Source organism: Cupressus sempervirens, chromosome 7, assembly GCF_028749045.1.
Source record: "Cupressus sempervirens isolate cs-2001-9-10 chromosome 7, ASM2874904v1, whole genome shotgun sequence".
Lineage (NCBI taxonomy): Eukaryota > Viridiplantae > Streptophyta > Pinopsida > Cupressales > Cupressaceae > Cupressus > Cupressus sempervirens.
This window is the reverse complement of record NC_143124.1, coordinates 813,944,832-813,960,948: the sequence shown is the minus strand read 5'-3', so window position 1 is coordinate 813,960,948 and position 16,117 is coordinate 813,944,832. Positions and strand designations below refer to the sequence as shown.

General features: G+C 35.5%; 2 protein-coding genes across 4 annotated transcripts in view; both read right to left on the bottom strand.

The window, feature by feature from the left end:
• Positions 1–16,117, bottom strand: part of LOC149549884 (PIN domain-like family protein) — a 72,334-nt gene that overhangs the window by 38,809 nt on the left and 17,408 nt on the right. For 2 of the 3 annotated variants that reach the window (XM_089793102.1, XM_089793103.1), the window contains exons 3-4: positions 14,766–14,858; positions 14,467–14,532 (exon numbers count right to left, since the gene is read on the bottom strand). In XM_089793102.1, coding sequence (XP_089649228.1) covers positions 14,467–14,532; positions 14,766–14,836 — 137 coding nt within the window. In that variant the 5' untranslated portion in view covers positions 14,837–14,858. Of the gene's footprint in view, positions 1–14,466; positions 14,533–14,765; positions 14,870–16,117 lie in introns of all 3 variants that reach the window. The other variant, XM_089793104.1, reaches the window with a different exon arrangement.
• Positions 431–2,201, bottom strand: LOC149549885 (uncharacterized). The gene is made up of 5 exons (XM_089793679.1): positions 2,168–2,201; positions 1,990–2,012; positions 1,777–1,872; positions 1,336–1,552; positions 431–1,229 (listed from the first exon to the last, which is right to left on the bottom strand). The coding sequence occupies exons 1-5, from the start codon at positions 2,199–2,201 to the stop codon at positions 613–615; spliced, it is 987 nt and encodes a 328-aa protein (XP_089649805.1). The 3' UTR covers positions 431–612.

Here is a 16,117-nt window from a genome sequence, read left to right as displayed (position 1 = left end):
AATTTGTGACACTTGGAGATCCACCTTGTTCCTTATTGCCTTAGGAATCAACGAATAGCGTGCAAATTTAAAAATCCACAGATGTCGCATTGATGGAAGATGATAACACCAAATTTCATATGGAATCTTGAAGAGTTTAAGGTTATTTGCTACAAGGTAGATTGTTGTTTGAATTGCCGCTACATAGAAAGGCAATTCTTATCTTGTGAAATATAGCATTGCTCAAACCATTGATGTAAAAATCGCCTGAGGAGATTAATCGCCTACGCCTGAAAAAGTTTAATCGGGAAAAATTGAGAAAAAATCGGGAACTAAAAAACCACTAAATTTTAATAAAAAAATGCGATTTTTTTACAGAATTCAATGTTTTTTTGCATCTAATGACTTAATTACTAACAATACATAAGAAACAATCATGTTTAGATATATATCAATGCAAAAAGAGTTATTAATCGGTAAATTACTAACAAGTAGTGACAAAGTTGTAAATTACTAACAACTAACAAGTTCACAACACATGAGAAGTATTCTCATAAATAAAGTGTCAAGTGTAAAGAGTTCAAATAAGCACATCAACACGACTACAAATAAGTACAAATGTCAAATATAGGACTACATCTTCCTCTTCCCAGTCGCTTTACTAGCGAGTGCGGGAGAGGGTAAAGCTCTAGAACTAGAACCCCGTAGGGTTTGTGCCAGTGTCTGTGTCTGTACCAATGCAGGAGATGGTGTAGCTATAGAACTAGATGTCGGTAGCTCCACATTCGCTGCGCGCAAGATGTCAAGGTCCTCTGCAGTAAGCTCAATGTCATCATCCTCATCATCGCCCTCCTCGATGTCATCCAAATCGATGTCATATCCAGTTCCACCCCCTTCCTCCTCGACAGCCTCCTCCGCGGCCTCCCTCTCCAAATTGGAGATGTCCTCCTGTGTAAATAAGGGAGCCTGCTCCTGCGCCGTCCAATCATAATAAGGATCTATCTCATCCAAATCGATTGGCCTAGGAGGATCTTGTTGTGCCTTTTTCATGCGCAATTTAAGATTATATTGCACATAGACAATGTCATTCATCCTCTTTTGGGACAACCTGTTTCTCTTTTTTGTGTGGATGGCCTCAAACAAACTCCAGTTGCGCTCACAATGTGATGCGCTGCAAGGCTGTGATAGGATTCTGAGAGCAAATTTTGCAAGATTTGGAGTGCTTGCACCCCAAGTGGTCCACCAAGCCACTTCATCACAAAAATTGTACAAGTTAGAAAATACTAATAGACAACAAAAAGTGAAACATAAATGTTAATTTAGCATTTGAGATTCAGAAGTTTGCAAATGTATTACCTAGGGTTTGTGTAAGCCTTGCTCTCTTGCAGAGAGAAGTGGAGAACACCTTGCCCCCTGCTGAAGTGAAGATCTCCTGCTCAGCGATGATTTTATCTCTTGGTTCCTCGCTGGTTACCATCTTTTCGACGCACTCACTTAGGCCTCTGATGACGTCTCCATCAGGATCTGCATATGTACCATCAGCCCTAAAACCAAAAACCAAAAACAAATAAGTCTTGCAATTTTAGTACACACCCAACACCCTACAAAAGCAAAATGAACTCAAGTCTTCGTTAACTTAAATTTGAGTAAGAATGAGCTTACGGTATACCTAAAACGTGGGTTGAGGAAATATCTTGCTGCGTGAATGGGTTGGTGGAGCTAATTATTCCACCTTCTATCAATGATCTGCCAAATGGGTTCATATTTGATGCTTTCCCCCTTGTAGTAATTTTTGACAGATTCTTTGGCCTTGTCCATGGCCTCATATAGTTCACCCATTGGCGTTTGGTCTCCATCAACCAAATGCAGAACTCTGACTAAAGGCTCAAACATCTGCAATATAAATTTGAAATTAGTTGACAAGTTACAAAATTATTATTTACTTGAGTTACAAACTTAGTATGTTATAAACTTGTAAGTGTAAACTAAAACTTAAAGTTTTGTAGTTACCTTTACTATTTCATCAGCCTTATCTTCAAAATATTTATCAAACACAATCCGCACAACATTCTCTCCTTCACTCTTCTTTGAAAATGTGGAAGCAAGCCATTTTTTGGAAACAAACATTTGCTTCAAAGAAGCCAAATTATCAAGAATGCTTTGCAATGTCAAAAAAATCGTTGCAAACCTTGTGGCGGCAGGCCTGACAATTTCTTTGCCATCAGTGTGCTCTCTCATCAGGCTAAGGACCCATGGGTGATTGTATATGTATTTTGTCACCCGCCTTGCATCCTCCACAATTGGAGTGACCCACTCAAGTTTGCCCATGTCCTCCAAAAGAAGGTCAAGGACATGTGCTGCACACGGGGTCCAAGAGAGAGTGGGGTGCCTCTGCTATAGGAGTTTTCCTGCCAATTGTAAAAGAAAATACTAATTAGTTTCCAACTTTTCAAAAATATCAAACTATTAAAAATTCTTCTTGTGAAATTCACAATGCACATGCAACATAAAATTACGGTTTACCTGCTGATACATATGCAGCAGCATTGTCTGTGATGATTTGCACCACATTTTCAATGCCAATCTCTAAGACCATGTTCTCCAACATCAATGCCAATGTCTGAGCATTTTTTACCTTGTTGGAGGCATCGATTGATTTTAGGAACACCACATTATCATTACAACAGGCCAAAAAATTAATTATGGTCCTGCTCTTCCCATCCGTCCACCCGTCAGAAAGAATGGTGCAACCAAATTTTGTCCATTCTTGTTTCTATTCCTCAACAAATGCTTTGGCCCTCTCAACAACATTTCCAATAAGCCTACAAAAACAAAATTTAGTTGTCTTAGATTCTTAGTAATTTAAAATTGATTTAGACTTTAGTAATCAACATTAGAATTTCTAGATAAATTAATTAAAATTTAGAACTAAGTAAAAAGTTAAAAATTAAAAGGAAATCGAGTGTAATAAAATTATTCGCTTACCTGCCACCCAACACAAAACGAGAAGGGGACTTCTACCCCTTTCCTGCAACTGTCAACCCTGTGGCTAAAGCCTCCCAATAGGGACTGTCAACAACACTAATAGGAAGGTTGTTGAAAACCCAAGAATCAACTAGTGCATTGTCCAACTGGTCATGGGCCTACTTATTCCATCTAGTGGCCTCTAATGAAGGTTGTGCACCAGGTGTGTGCCTCGGCACAAAATAGCTCCCTATCCCAGAAGCACCTACTGATCCTGATGATGCGGAAGTGCTAGGAGGTGTAGGAGTGGGAGTGGGAGTGAAACTCATGAAAGAAAAACCACCCTGTTTGCGAACACGCAGCCCACGATAAGAGTCGGCCATGCTCTCAATGGCTGCCTCCTCCTCTTGAACATCAACGAAACTGCCCTGGGTCTCTACTATGGCTGCCCAGACATGCAATTTATTCCGCTCTCTTTGCAATTCTTTTTGCTCTCCAGCTGCGAGCAAGGCATTTGCAAACCTTTTTATTTCTTTTGTTGTACTCTCACAAGGATTCGTATCATGTTTTGAGATCCCTACGATGTGATATTTGAACTGGTAAATGCCCCCGGATATTACTTTTTCACATCAAATGCAAATCACTTTGGTTGGTTTATCGGGTGCTTCATAGGCATATTTCCATGCCTGATCTCTCGCATTCTTTGGCCTGGTGCCAATGTAGCCTGAGGGGCATGGAGTCAATGGCCATTTGTTTGCCATTTAAGACTGCTGCGGCTACCTACACATACAATTTTTTTTTAAAAAACTATAAATAAATTATAACAAGATCAAAGTTAACAATTAAACAAAGAATTCAAGCAACATTCCAATAACAGTGCCAATAAATTGAAATCCAAACAACATTCAAACAAACTAGCTGCTAGGGTTTCAAATTTTTCAAAAAAGTGCAAACTTCTAACATAAATTCGATCTAGAATGGAAAAAAATGCAAATGAATGCATTTAATCTTGCTTACATTCATCAAATGCATTCCTAACTAATTAGGAATGTATTTTTATCCATTTACATGCAAGAAAAAAAAAATACAATCTCTTGCAAAAATAAAAAACAAAGATTCAAATCACTTACCTAGTAATGAAGAAATCGAATCAAAAGGCCTCCAAATGCACTCGATTCCACTTGTTTCTTGCCAAGAACTCCTCCTCTATCCTCTCCTCTCCAAAATGCCCTAAGCAATGTAAAAACAGAATGAAAAAAATGTGTTTTTTCATCACTTTATGTGACTGCTGGGCACGGGTGATTTTTTTGCAACAAATCGCGATTTTTAGGCGATTTTTTAGGCGATTAATCTGCGATTTTTTGGAAAAAATCTGCAAAAAAAAATCGCAATTTTTGGGGCGACTAAATCGCCGGCCACAAAAAATCGCGATTTTATCTCGTATAGCCGATTAATCGGCGATACTCACATCTATGTCTCAAACCATTTCATCACAAGTTTAATCATCCTCTCAATTACTTCATTTTGTTGAGAAATGAATTGGACTATGAGGAGATTGCTTGATCCCTTTTTTCTTAAGATAGTCTTCAAACACATCTAAAGTGAATTCACCACCATTACCAACCCTCAGTGTACCAATATAATATTGTCCATCACTTTCATCCACTGTAAAAACCACTTGAAAACTTTCAAAGCTTCTAGTTGTGCTGCCAAAAACAATGCCTAGGTCATTTAGCTTTAGTTATGAATGAACACTATGAAGAAATTATTTTCAACAAGACAAGAAGTCGGTGTTGGACCATAAAAATTAGAGTGAATGAACTACAATTTCTCTTTAGCTCTCCAATTTGATTTTTCAATTGTTTTGGACCTTCGGCAAAGTTGGAAAACCTACAAAATCATTCTATTGTGTTGTTTGCTATTGTAATTTACATGCCCAAATCATGCAAATAATAAAAGACGAGCCAGCATGTATTCTTCAACAAGATGACTGAACTTTCTTGAAACTGAAGGCCTATCTTGAGTCTTTAGCAGTTTTCCTTAAACAAAATCAATCACAATGAATGAAAAATCAACTTTTCCTTCTAATTAGTATGTCTCCATTGTCTTGCAATGAAGTGACTCTATTGTTGAATAACCACTAAAGCAAACAAGATTTGTTTAGTTGAAGAAGTTATAATACATTATCAATGTCTAAAATTTATAAGACCCGGTAGCTTCAATCAAATTGTTTCTCTTCCTTCAAGGTGAACATTTAGCTGCCAAAAATGCTGATCCACAACTGCTTTCAAACTCTTCAAACAGATTTTTTAAGTTTGTTGTAGCACTAATATCAAGAACCCAAGCATCATATCAAATTTATTCCATCGAGGCACAATTATCAACTTGTCAAGCTAGCAAACTAAAAAACTAAATTGAATTTGAACCATCTTACAATTAGGGGGACAAGGTGATAGCTAGCAAATTGAGTCAGGTCTGAATGAACACTCACTTTTTCTTTGCAAGCAATCTTTTGTTTTGATGTGCCTCAAACTTTTCCCATGAACCTCACAGCTCCCTTTCTACCACATATTTTGCAAAATATATTTAGTCTATCATTTCACCCTTGTCCTATATTCATTCTTTGATCTGCATCTTTTGGTGTTTATTGTGATTAATGACCTAGGCAATATGTAAACCATCCACATAGAAAACGTTTTTCCCCACATTATCAGGTTTTTCTAAAGCCTTTTTCTCATTCAGCTAATGTTTCAGCCAACCAATCAAAAATGGGTGCTTCAATTGTACACTTGCTTGCAATGACTTCAAATAGATTAAAAATGTAGGATAAAGAGCTTCTCTAAAGGCAGTCATATTATACATAAAAAATTCCACCAATAACATTAGTATTATGTTTGATTCCCCAGATCTTAAAAGCCAAACTCAAAACATCACCATTCTCCAGTCCAGGATTATAAAAATTCAACTTTAATTGTATAAAATCATATGAATCCATCAATTCTTAGGTACTTCCCATGGCAAGATACATCCTTGAAAGTGGCAAAATATATCTCTACCAACAAAGGCTCTTATCATATGGCTTCAATTAAAATTGTACCAACTATACACGATATTGAATGTGTGATGATTATTCAACTTCCATTTTTCCTATGTTAAACTGAGTTTCCGAGACGGGGACAATAAGGGATGATGAGACAAGTTATTGGGATGGCAAAAAATTTTGCCAATTTTGGGGACAGCTACATAAATATAAGGAAATTTGCATATATACATTACATTCATATGAAGACATGGATAAACCATGCCATTTAAACATCATAGAACCTTGGCATACAATATCTCAATAATAGAACTCAATGCTCAAAATGTTATAATGCATTCATAATTTGGACTTATTTGTTGATAACAATTATTCAATTGTATATTGTCATTGATGTTACACAAATGTTATACTCTAACCGAGCACTACCAATTGCAACCGAGCTCAGAAGACTCTTGTATAAGCCTAGTAGAAGACAAGTTCAGTGATATAGTTGAAGCCAAGCTAGGTCGGTCACCAAAGGAGTTCAATTGTAACCAAGTTAGAAATTCAGTTTAAACCGAGTTAGGTGGGTTACCAAGGAACTCAGTGGTAACCGAGTGACTCAGTTTCAGTTCAAACTGACCTGCATCAAAATAATTTTCTTTATTTATTTTGTTTATGCAAACCGACTTAATGGATGTTAATTGTTTATCTGTAAGGATATTCAAGCTGACTTGACATTGTATTTCATATTATGAAAGATCAAGTTGTGGGATGAAATAGAATAGTAATAAAGAAGATAACATGCGAATTAAGAAGGATATCTGGTTAAGGGCAGAATATCCAAGGAGTTGCAAAGAATATTTTGATCAAGAAGGATCCAGAGGATAAATTAAAACAATGTTTTGAATCTGCAATCCAGTTGCTTCATAAATCAGGTCAATCATTGTTATACTCTACAATTGTAGCAGTGAAGAAATCTCTTAACAAAGTTGACTTAACAGTCATTTTGTAAATCCTCTAACTAGGTGGCATTTCTAGATTGAAGTGTCTTAAGACCTCTAACAAGGCCACTCCTAACAGGGTTGATTCAAATACTTTAACACGGTCACACCTAACAGTGTTTGTAACCTTTAACAGGGTTGGCTCCTAACAGGGCTCGCTTCAGAAGAGTGAAAAGCTGTAACTAGTTGCATTGGTGGTTTTCTCAAATTGAGGTTCCACGTTAAATCTTGGTGTCTCATGTGTTCATCTTATTTGTTTATTGCTTTATCTTTCTGCAACTAAGTTACTAAAGGTTAATACACATTATTATCTTAAGATTGCTTTGTTAACCGAGTTATAGTGAATGTCTAGTTCTAACTGAGTTGTGAGTTAAAAGGGAGTTTTTATTGACATCTAAGGAATTTGGAATTGTTTTTGTGGTAATTGATTCACCCCTCCCCTCTTAGTTACTCCTCTTATATTTCCAACATTATTGTCAATGTGCATGTAATATTTAAATAATAACATAAAATTTTGAAATATACCCAAGAACATAATTTATAATTCATTTTCAATATAGCAACAAAAACAATAACCCACCTTCCAATTTGAAACACACTACTATCATTTAATTCTGAAACTACTTCTAGTTCATTGTAAGTGGACTGATAGTAATAGAATAAAAGTCCTATATACAATTTTGACCATGATATAAGTTTGTTACACTAAGACGATATCTTGATGCAACTTCCAAAATTCATCATATCTTCCACAAAGGACCCAAATCAACCCAAAGACCAACCAAGCATTGATATATTGCCAAAAAATGGCATAAAAATGCATGTTCCAAGTCTATGATGCACTTTCCAGACTTTCCCAGCACCTTGCACCTTGCAAACAATCTGCTATATAATTTTGAGCACGTAGCGTGACTAACAACAATATTAATTCCATGATTCTTAACGTAATCTTGTCAAATAATAATCATAGGGCCTCAAATAGCAAGAATTAACTACCAAACTGTAATAAGCACATTAGAGTGAACTTAGGAGGGGCCCACTTTAAAATTAAAAAAGAAAATGTTTTATAAAAGAAAAATATTTTATAAAAGCTGATGTTGTCTATAAAATTGGGGACGCCCATCCGTCCTGGGGACTTCCAAGACGTCCCCGAGACATAGGAACGTCCCCAAAAAAAATTCCCAAAGTCCCCAAGTCCCTAAAAGGAAGACGGGGTGAGGACGTCCCCTAGCCGTCCCCAAGTCCCTAAAAGGTTTTTGGTATGGGAATAGGGGTTTTTAGGCCGGGGACACATCCCCAAGTAACACAACATTTTTTCAAAGACAACAATGCAGCTTCCATGGTTTTGAAGACAAAAAATTGAAATACAAAAAATAATTTGGAAAAAAAAACAATGCATCTACAGGGATCTGATCACTTCGCTTGAATATTTTTCTGATTACTCTTATCAAGGAATATTTCAGTCAGCTCTCTTATTGACCATCAACACTGCTTGAGTTCATATTCAATCTTTTGATTTCTTAACTGAAGATTACTACTACCTTTATTCATTCCCTTACACATTAATAAAGATGAGGAAAGCATACAAGGAAAAATGTAAGGAATGATCACTAAAATGAATGCCAGAATAAGAATTCCTGACAGCAAGAATTGGGGGAGTGAAAAAGTGCCAAAAATAAATTGACTGCAACTGAAAATTTGTTCTAGTTCTAATACCAATGTCAAGAATTGGATCATGAATGAATTAAAAAATGGAAAAGTGAAACTTAAATCATTAATTCAAATGATCTTACGGAATACATATTTATCAATAGCAAATGACTATTCAATTCATCTTCAAGATGACTGTTCAACCTCTATTGATTTAAGTAATAATATTATAACAGTAACTACATAAAATACACCAAGAGATATACTTCTCAAGGCACCAACTTTCATCAATTTGTAAGCTACTATAGACACTTCAAGAATATATATATATATATATATATATATATATGTGCTAGTTGCAGTCACAATGTAACATGGAAGACATCAAATAAACTTTAATTTATAACTATATTATATAATGAATATAATGAGCTTTAGATTTTATCAAGATTGAATTTACGGTTAGGAGTTAGGATTAGGAGTATAGATTAGGTTAAGCTTTACACCATAGTCAATATTATGGTTAGGGTTTCGATAAAGGTTACAATTTAGGTTAGGGTTAGAATTAAGAGTAGGAATATAGTTAGGGTTATGGATTACAATTAGGGTTTTCATTATTATATAGGGTTATAATGGGGGATAGGGTTACAGTTAGGATAAGAGTTAACGTCATGGATAGTATTATGGTTAGGGCTAGTGTTGTGAGGTTTTCACACCATCACCCAAAAACCAAAACTTTGGGGACCCCCCCTTTTTTTGGGCAGGCCTTGGCAATTTTCGCGGGTGTTGTAAGTCTTTTTTTGCCTTAGTGAATTTTCGGAGTTGTCCAGAGGCTTTGAATTTGGTAATTTTACACCTTGGACGTCTTGGTCTCTACGAGGGATTCGGTTTATTTTCACCTGGTGCTAAACTTGATTTTCCGGAACATGTAATTTTGTCCTTAGGCCAAACAAAATTCAACAACAACATTTTTTTGATAGTTAAAATAATATCTGGCAAGATAAATTTGCAAATTTTGGACATCATGGATTTTTGAAAATTTGATATAATTGTATAAGCTTGAGCATTTTCAAAATGAATTTGTGGACTTAGTTGTTTTGGAAATCTTTAAAAAAAAATTTGATGGTGAAAAGAATTTTTTTATGGTGGAATTGAATTTTGAATGAAGTTGAATTGCCAAATAAGGATTTATTTTGATTGCAAATTGAAATTGTATAGCAAAAATTGAAATTGGATTGAAGTGCAAAATTTGATTAAGTTGATATTAAATTGCCTAGAGGGGGATTTTGAAATTTTAAAAGGAAGTGAAATTGAAATTAAAATCATATTTTTGGTTTGAGTGTTTGTAATTTGGAAATTTAATTTGACCGCCTTTGTGTGTTAAATTCAATGTATTTTAAGGCCTAAGAGGTGTGAAATTCAAGGTAAATTATTGGGTCCACATGACTTTCTTTTTTTAAATTAATTTTAGGGTTTGTGGTAATTTATGATTTGGCTAATTTAAACCCCTTATTTAATTTTATTTCCCTCCAATGCAGGTAGGCCCTATTCAAGGAGGCAAAAGTTTGGTATAAGAAGAGGCTCCTCCTCTTCATTTCTCATTCCAACTTCTTCCATTCTGTGGAGTAGCGAATTTGTTTGGGAGGGGAGCATGGTTGATTGTGAGGTCTGATTTTCCGATTTTTTGGCAGCAATTTTCTGCCCTAGCTGGGCGAATTTTGGAGGCAGCAATTCTGATTTTTTAGGGGGCAATTTTCTGCCCTATTTGGCCAACATTTGCAGTATGGCAGAGTTTTAAAGTGCAGACCCGAATTTGCAGTAAAGGTGCAATTTTAAGGGCAGAATCTTGGAGGTTGGCGATTTTTGCTTGGGGGGATTGCAATTTCTTCCTAAGGCAATATTGTTCTGCCATAGCTGGGCGATTTTGAAGGTCTAAAATTGGTTAAAGGGCAGCAAGGTTGTCTTGAAAAGTCTGATTTTTGTAGAGCTGGGCGAATTTCACAAGGGGGCAGAATTTGCATAAATCTGATTTTGCATATTGGAGAACTTTCGAGAGAGACAAGGTTAGTGAATTCTGATTTTCACTAGAGATTCATTATTTGCGAGGACTAAATTTTTTGAGATCAGATCTAAACTTGAAGAGGTGCAATTGTTGGTAGAAGGCAAATTTAAGATAAGATTATCATTCATTTTTCGAGGTGAAGATTGGTTTTAAGGCAAATTTTATTCCTTGTTCTTGCTTGGTTTGTTTCCCTTATCTTCTTCTTGCATTATTCATCCCCCACTTCATCATCTCCATTGATAGACTGAAGTTCGGAGATATAAGTGTACATTTCATGATAGGACACCTGGAGAGGCAAAAATAACATAGACCACCCTAGGATTGAAGTTGGAAGATATAAGTGTAGTCCATCCTAAAGTAACAAAGAGGTAGAAATAAGTGGTAGTCCCACCCCTAGGATTGAAGTTTGGAGATTGATAAGTATAAAGATAGGATTTGGAGAGGCAAAAATAAGCTAGATTCCATCTATAGAAAGAAGTTTGGAGATTGATAAGTGTAGTCCATATCATTTAAAACGAAGGAGCAAAAATAAGTGTTTAGGAAGGTGGATGTTAGTACAAGCAAGAACCCAAAGGGAACGAATACCAAAAAAGACAAAGAAGACATGATTTTTGCTAGAGATTCATTATTTGCAAAGAGGACTAAATTTTCTAAGATCAGATATGAACTTGAAGAGGCTCGATTGTTGGTAGAATGCAGATTTAATGTAAGATTTTGGTTCATCTTTCGAGGTGAAGACTGATTTTAAAGTCGGATTTTATTCCTTGTTCTTGCTTGATTCGTTCCCCTTATCTTCTTCTTGCACTATTCATCCACCACTTTATCATTTCCATTGCAGGTTGAAGTTGGGAGATATAAGTGTAGATTTCATGATAGAACACTTGGAGAGGCAGAAATAAGCTAGACCACCCTAGGATTGAAGTTGGAAGAAATAAGTGTAGTCCATCCTAAGGTAACGAAGAGGCAAAAATAAGTGGTAGTCCAACCCCTAGGATTGAAGTTTGGAAATTGATAAGTATAGAGATAGGATTTGGAAAGGGAGAAATAAGCTAGATTCCATCTATAGAAAGAAGTTTGGAGAATGATAAGTGTAGTCCATATCATTTAGAACAAAGGGGCGGAAATAAGTGTTTAGGATGGTGGATATTAGTACAAGCAAGAACCCAAAGGGAATGAATACCAAAAACAACAAGGAAGACATGATGCTAAAGACCACCTTCTTCACGAAAGTGAGGCAAGTAAGTGACACCAACAATCTGCACAGTATTCAATATTCCCCAGCATAAAAGCATGAAAGTGGTAATGATGGATCAAACAACCAAGTTCTTTCAGAATAATCAGGATGCCTACTTCATTCATCTAAGGCAAAATTGGTTACACAAAGGCAAGAAGGGAGTTACTAGGCCATCAAAGCTCACCCGATCAAATTTCAAGTCGGAGTATAGCGACCTTATTGTGCTTCTCAGCCGGATCATGGGCATGGCTCAAGGTATGCAATTCGAGAACTAGATGTATTATTTTATTGATAAAATTGAAAATGGAAAGAGAAAATTTGATTGGGCTAAAATTATAAGTGAAAATTTAGAGTTGCAACTTAGAACAGTGCATAATCAAAAGCAATTCTATATGGGGTCCTACCTCTTTTATTTGATTTAGAAGCAGTGAAAATTGAAAAGTGAATCTCAAGGAAGAGTGAATTTCAAGGAAGAGCAAACTTGGAGGAAGTGATTTGAAAATATTTGAGGCTAGACAAGGCTTGGCTATTCATGCAAACCAAATTCGAATAGGAAGGTTAGAAAAGACCAGGGAGGTTATGGAAGGCAAGGATAATGGAGGAAAGCGAGACTCTCAAATTGCAAGGAGGTTCACGTCTGGGCAAGCCACCGAGGCCAAGGCAAGATTACCCCAAGTGCATGGAGACCTCACCCTTTCAAGGTTAAGACATCAGGTACAAGCAAGTTCAAGTGGTGATGAGAAAGTTTCTAAGGACGAGCTCAAGCATCCAAGGCTTCACCTCATCTCAAAGATTAAATAAATTTATAAGATAAGGTTGATGAGGTGGCAATTTCCTGTGCATGCAATCAAATCATGCCAAGTGTCCTATGTTCTCATTGGCTGACAAATTATTGTAATTTTCTCATTGGCCCACAAAGTTGGTGCCCTCATGTAATTGGTCGAATGATGGAAACCCTAATTAGGGTTTGTAAGATTTAATCTTGTCCCTTGATTTTGCCTCTCTTGGCCACTCGTAATTTTGAGAATCTACATAAGGCCATTTTGTTCTCATTTGTAAAAGAGAGTTACGTTGGAGAATTGTTGCCAAAATATTGTCAAAATTGTTCTTTATTCATTGTTGTGGCTTGCATGGTGGATATACATGATCATTTTGGTGTATTTGCATGTTTCTTCTCATCTCTCAAATTAGAGTAAGATTTCATATCATGTTAATAAGAGTAAGAATAGATGGATAGTTGTATGGTGATGTTAGTGGATGTTTAAAAGGGATCCATAAACTAGGCCCACTAGCATCCTAGCAGCTTGTTAGGAAGCCTTGCGTGGTAATTTAGTCTTTTTTCCTTAGAATCATTGCATCAATAGAGGTAGCGTCGCTAACAAGCTTTCATTTGGTTGGATCCCCATCCATTTGCTAATTTATTCATAGGAGTAGTAGTAGAGCAGTAAGCAATTAGTGGTAGGAGTAGTTGAAAGTGAAAGTGATCAAGGAGAAAAAGAACAAGTCAAGCAAAGTGAAGTACCACCAAGTTATCTTCGAATGAATAACGTAAGCCTACCTACGTGATTAACCAACAAATCACATTAATATAACTGAGGTAGTATCCACAAACGTAAGGAAACTTGGAGTTTTCTCATGTTCTTCATGAGTATTTACTTTTCAAGAGAGGGTTGAGTGTTTGATATTCCATATCGAGTATTCAATTGCTATATGTTATGTAGTGGTACAAAACTAACATCAACAGGAACATGGTTTAGGGTTTAGGATTAGAATTAGGATTATTGTTAGGGTTAGGGTTTACATGATTTAATATTATGATTAAATTTATGGGTTTTTTTTTGTCCGTTAGCTTTTTCGCCTAGCCTCTTTGGTTAAGAACCAAGGATTGAGGGGTATCCATTCCGCCAAATTCGCCCGGGGCACGATCCCAACCTCATTACTTTTAGATGTCTAGGGCCTTGCACTCAACAAGACTTGATCCTTGGTGGGCTCTTTGTGAGCTTTTCAACTTCACCCGTAGTCCAAGGGCCCTTTGATAGATTTATGGTTTTGATTAAGGCTATTATTAGGGTTAGAGTCTACATAATGGTCAAAATTATGGTTAGATTAGGATTTAGGGTTAGAATTAGGGTTAAGAGTAGGGTTTATGGTTTAAGCTCAAGATTATAGTTAGGATTATGGCTAAGGTTAGGGTATAGATTAGGATTATTAGGGTTAGAGTTTACATAATGGTCAAAATTATGGTTAGATTAGGATTTAGATTTAGAATTAGGGTTAAGAGTAGGGTTTATGGTTTAAGCTTAGGATTATAGTTAGGATTATGGTTGAGGTTAGGGTATACATCATGTTTAGTATTATTGTTAGGATTAGGGTTTAGGGTTTAGGATTAAGATTAAGGTTTAGGATCAAACTCCGGGTTCAGGATTTAGGATTAGGATTATAATAATATAAACTATCATTACATTTATTGCCTACACTTTTGATAATGTTCAACAGTGTTAGAAAAGGTGACTCAACATGCAATTGACTTGACAAGAATAAGAATTCTTACACATTTCTAGGAAGCTTCTCCTTATCTGTATTCTTCTTGTTTGGATTAAGAACCTCTTCTTTGTAACTGTCAACCAATAACAGAAAATATAAGAGCTTATAAGAAGAAAATAATCCCTGCATTTATATGCTTAGCTAAACCACTAAAAACTCTATATTTGCCTATTAGTTATTTCACAAAACTCTTATTAAATACTAATGAAACAATTTCAAATAAAATTCTAAATATTCAAATATTTCCAAACCAAAAAAAATGAACTGGTGGCATTATAATAAATTAAAATGGATTAAAAGTATTACTTGCGGATTGCTTTATGGCTGATTATTTTTTTCATCCTCGCAAATTTGGGTGTCTTCTTTGACTTTCCCATCTTTGATGAAGTACTCTACCACCTGAAGAAAAGTTGTTAGTCAACAAAGATGCAGCTTCTGTGAGCTAAAAACTCCACTCGAAACTTCAATACTATAGTCAAAGGCTGCAACTTTTATAATTATAAAAAGAGTTGACTTATTGAGCAACATTGCTTTTTCAATCTAGACATACAATTGTCCTATGTGAAAAAAAAGCAAAGGGTAATATTGCAACAGAGCAATTACACACTGGAAAACCCATGAAAATATTAATAACATGCATAACTATTTATCTAAAATGGGGTATTAACTTTTTTTGATAACCTTAGACATATACTTACAATTGCAGAGACCTGCAGTCTGTTTTTCTGAAATATTGCATTTAACATACTGTATGAGAAGTTAGTTGTGATACTGTATTCAAAGAAATTGAACAATACTGGAAAACCTGACATATACTTACAATTGCAGACACCTGAAGACTGTTTCTCTGAAATATTGCATTTAACATATATTGTATGAGAAGTTAGTTGTAGCAGAGCAATTACACACTGGAAAACCCATGAAAGTATTAATAATATGCATAACTATTTATCCAAAATGGGGTATTAACTTATTATGATAACCTTAGACATATACTTACAATTGCAGAGACCTGCAGCCTGTTTTTCTGAAATATTGTATTTAACATATTGTACGAGAAGTTAATTGTGATACTGTATTCAAAGAAATTGAACAGTACTGCTAAGATTATGAAGGGCCCCCCATTTAACGAATTCTGTGAGAAGTTAGTAGTAATACTGTATTCAAAGAAATTGAAGAATACTGCTAAGATTATGAAGGACCCCCCAATCAATTAGCAATTGGCCTCTACGTCAAAAGAGAGAGGAGCTTCACCTATCAAGAGAGCCTAACCCATAAGGCAAGATGTGGTGTTATTAATTGAGCTGATTTCAAGCTTTCAAGCTTGAAATCTAGTTTGGTGTACCTTGTAAAATAAAAGATCAGGTTTATCTAGACTTTAATAAATGTCAACATGATGTATATACCATTGTTATACATTTACCTAAATTGGTTTCCAAGCTTGTTTAGGGATAGACATGCTTGCAGCAACCTAGAGTTCACTTTTTTTAAATACTAAATATATTTGATTGTCAATTATGTTAAATATATATACATTGTTGTTGGTGGAGACTAAACTAAATTGTATTGGCAGAATACTATAATGATAGGAGCAGTATACAATTCTCTTTCTGAATTCTGATATAAGTTTGATTGATTTTCTTTTATAAATCAATTGT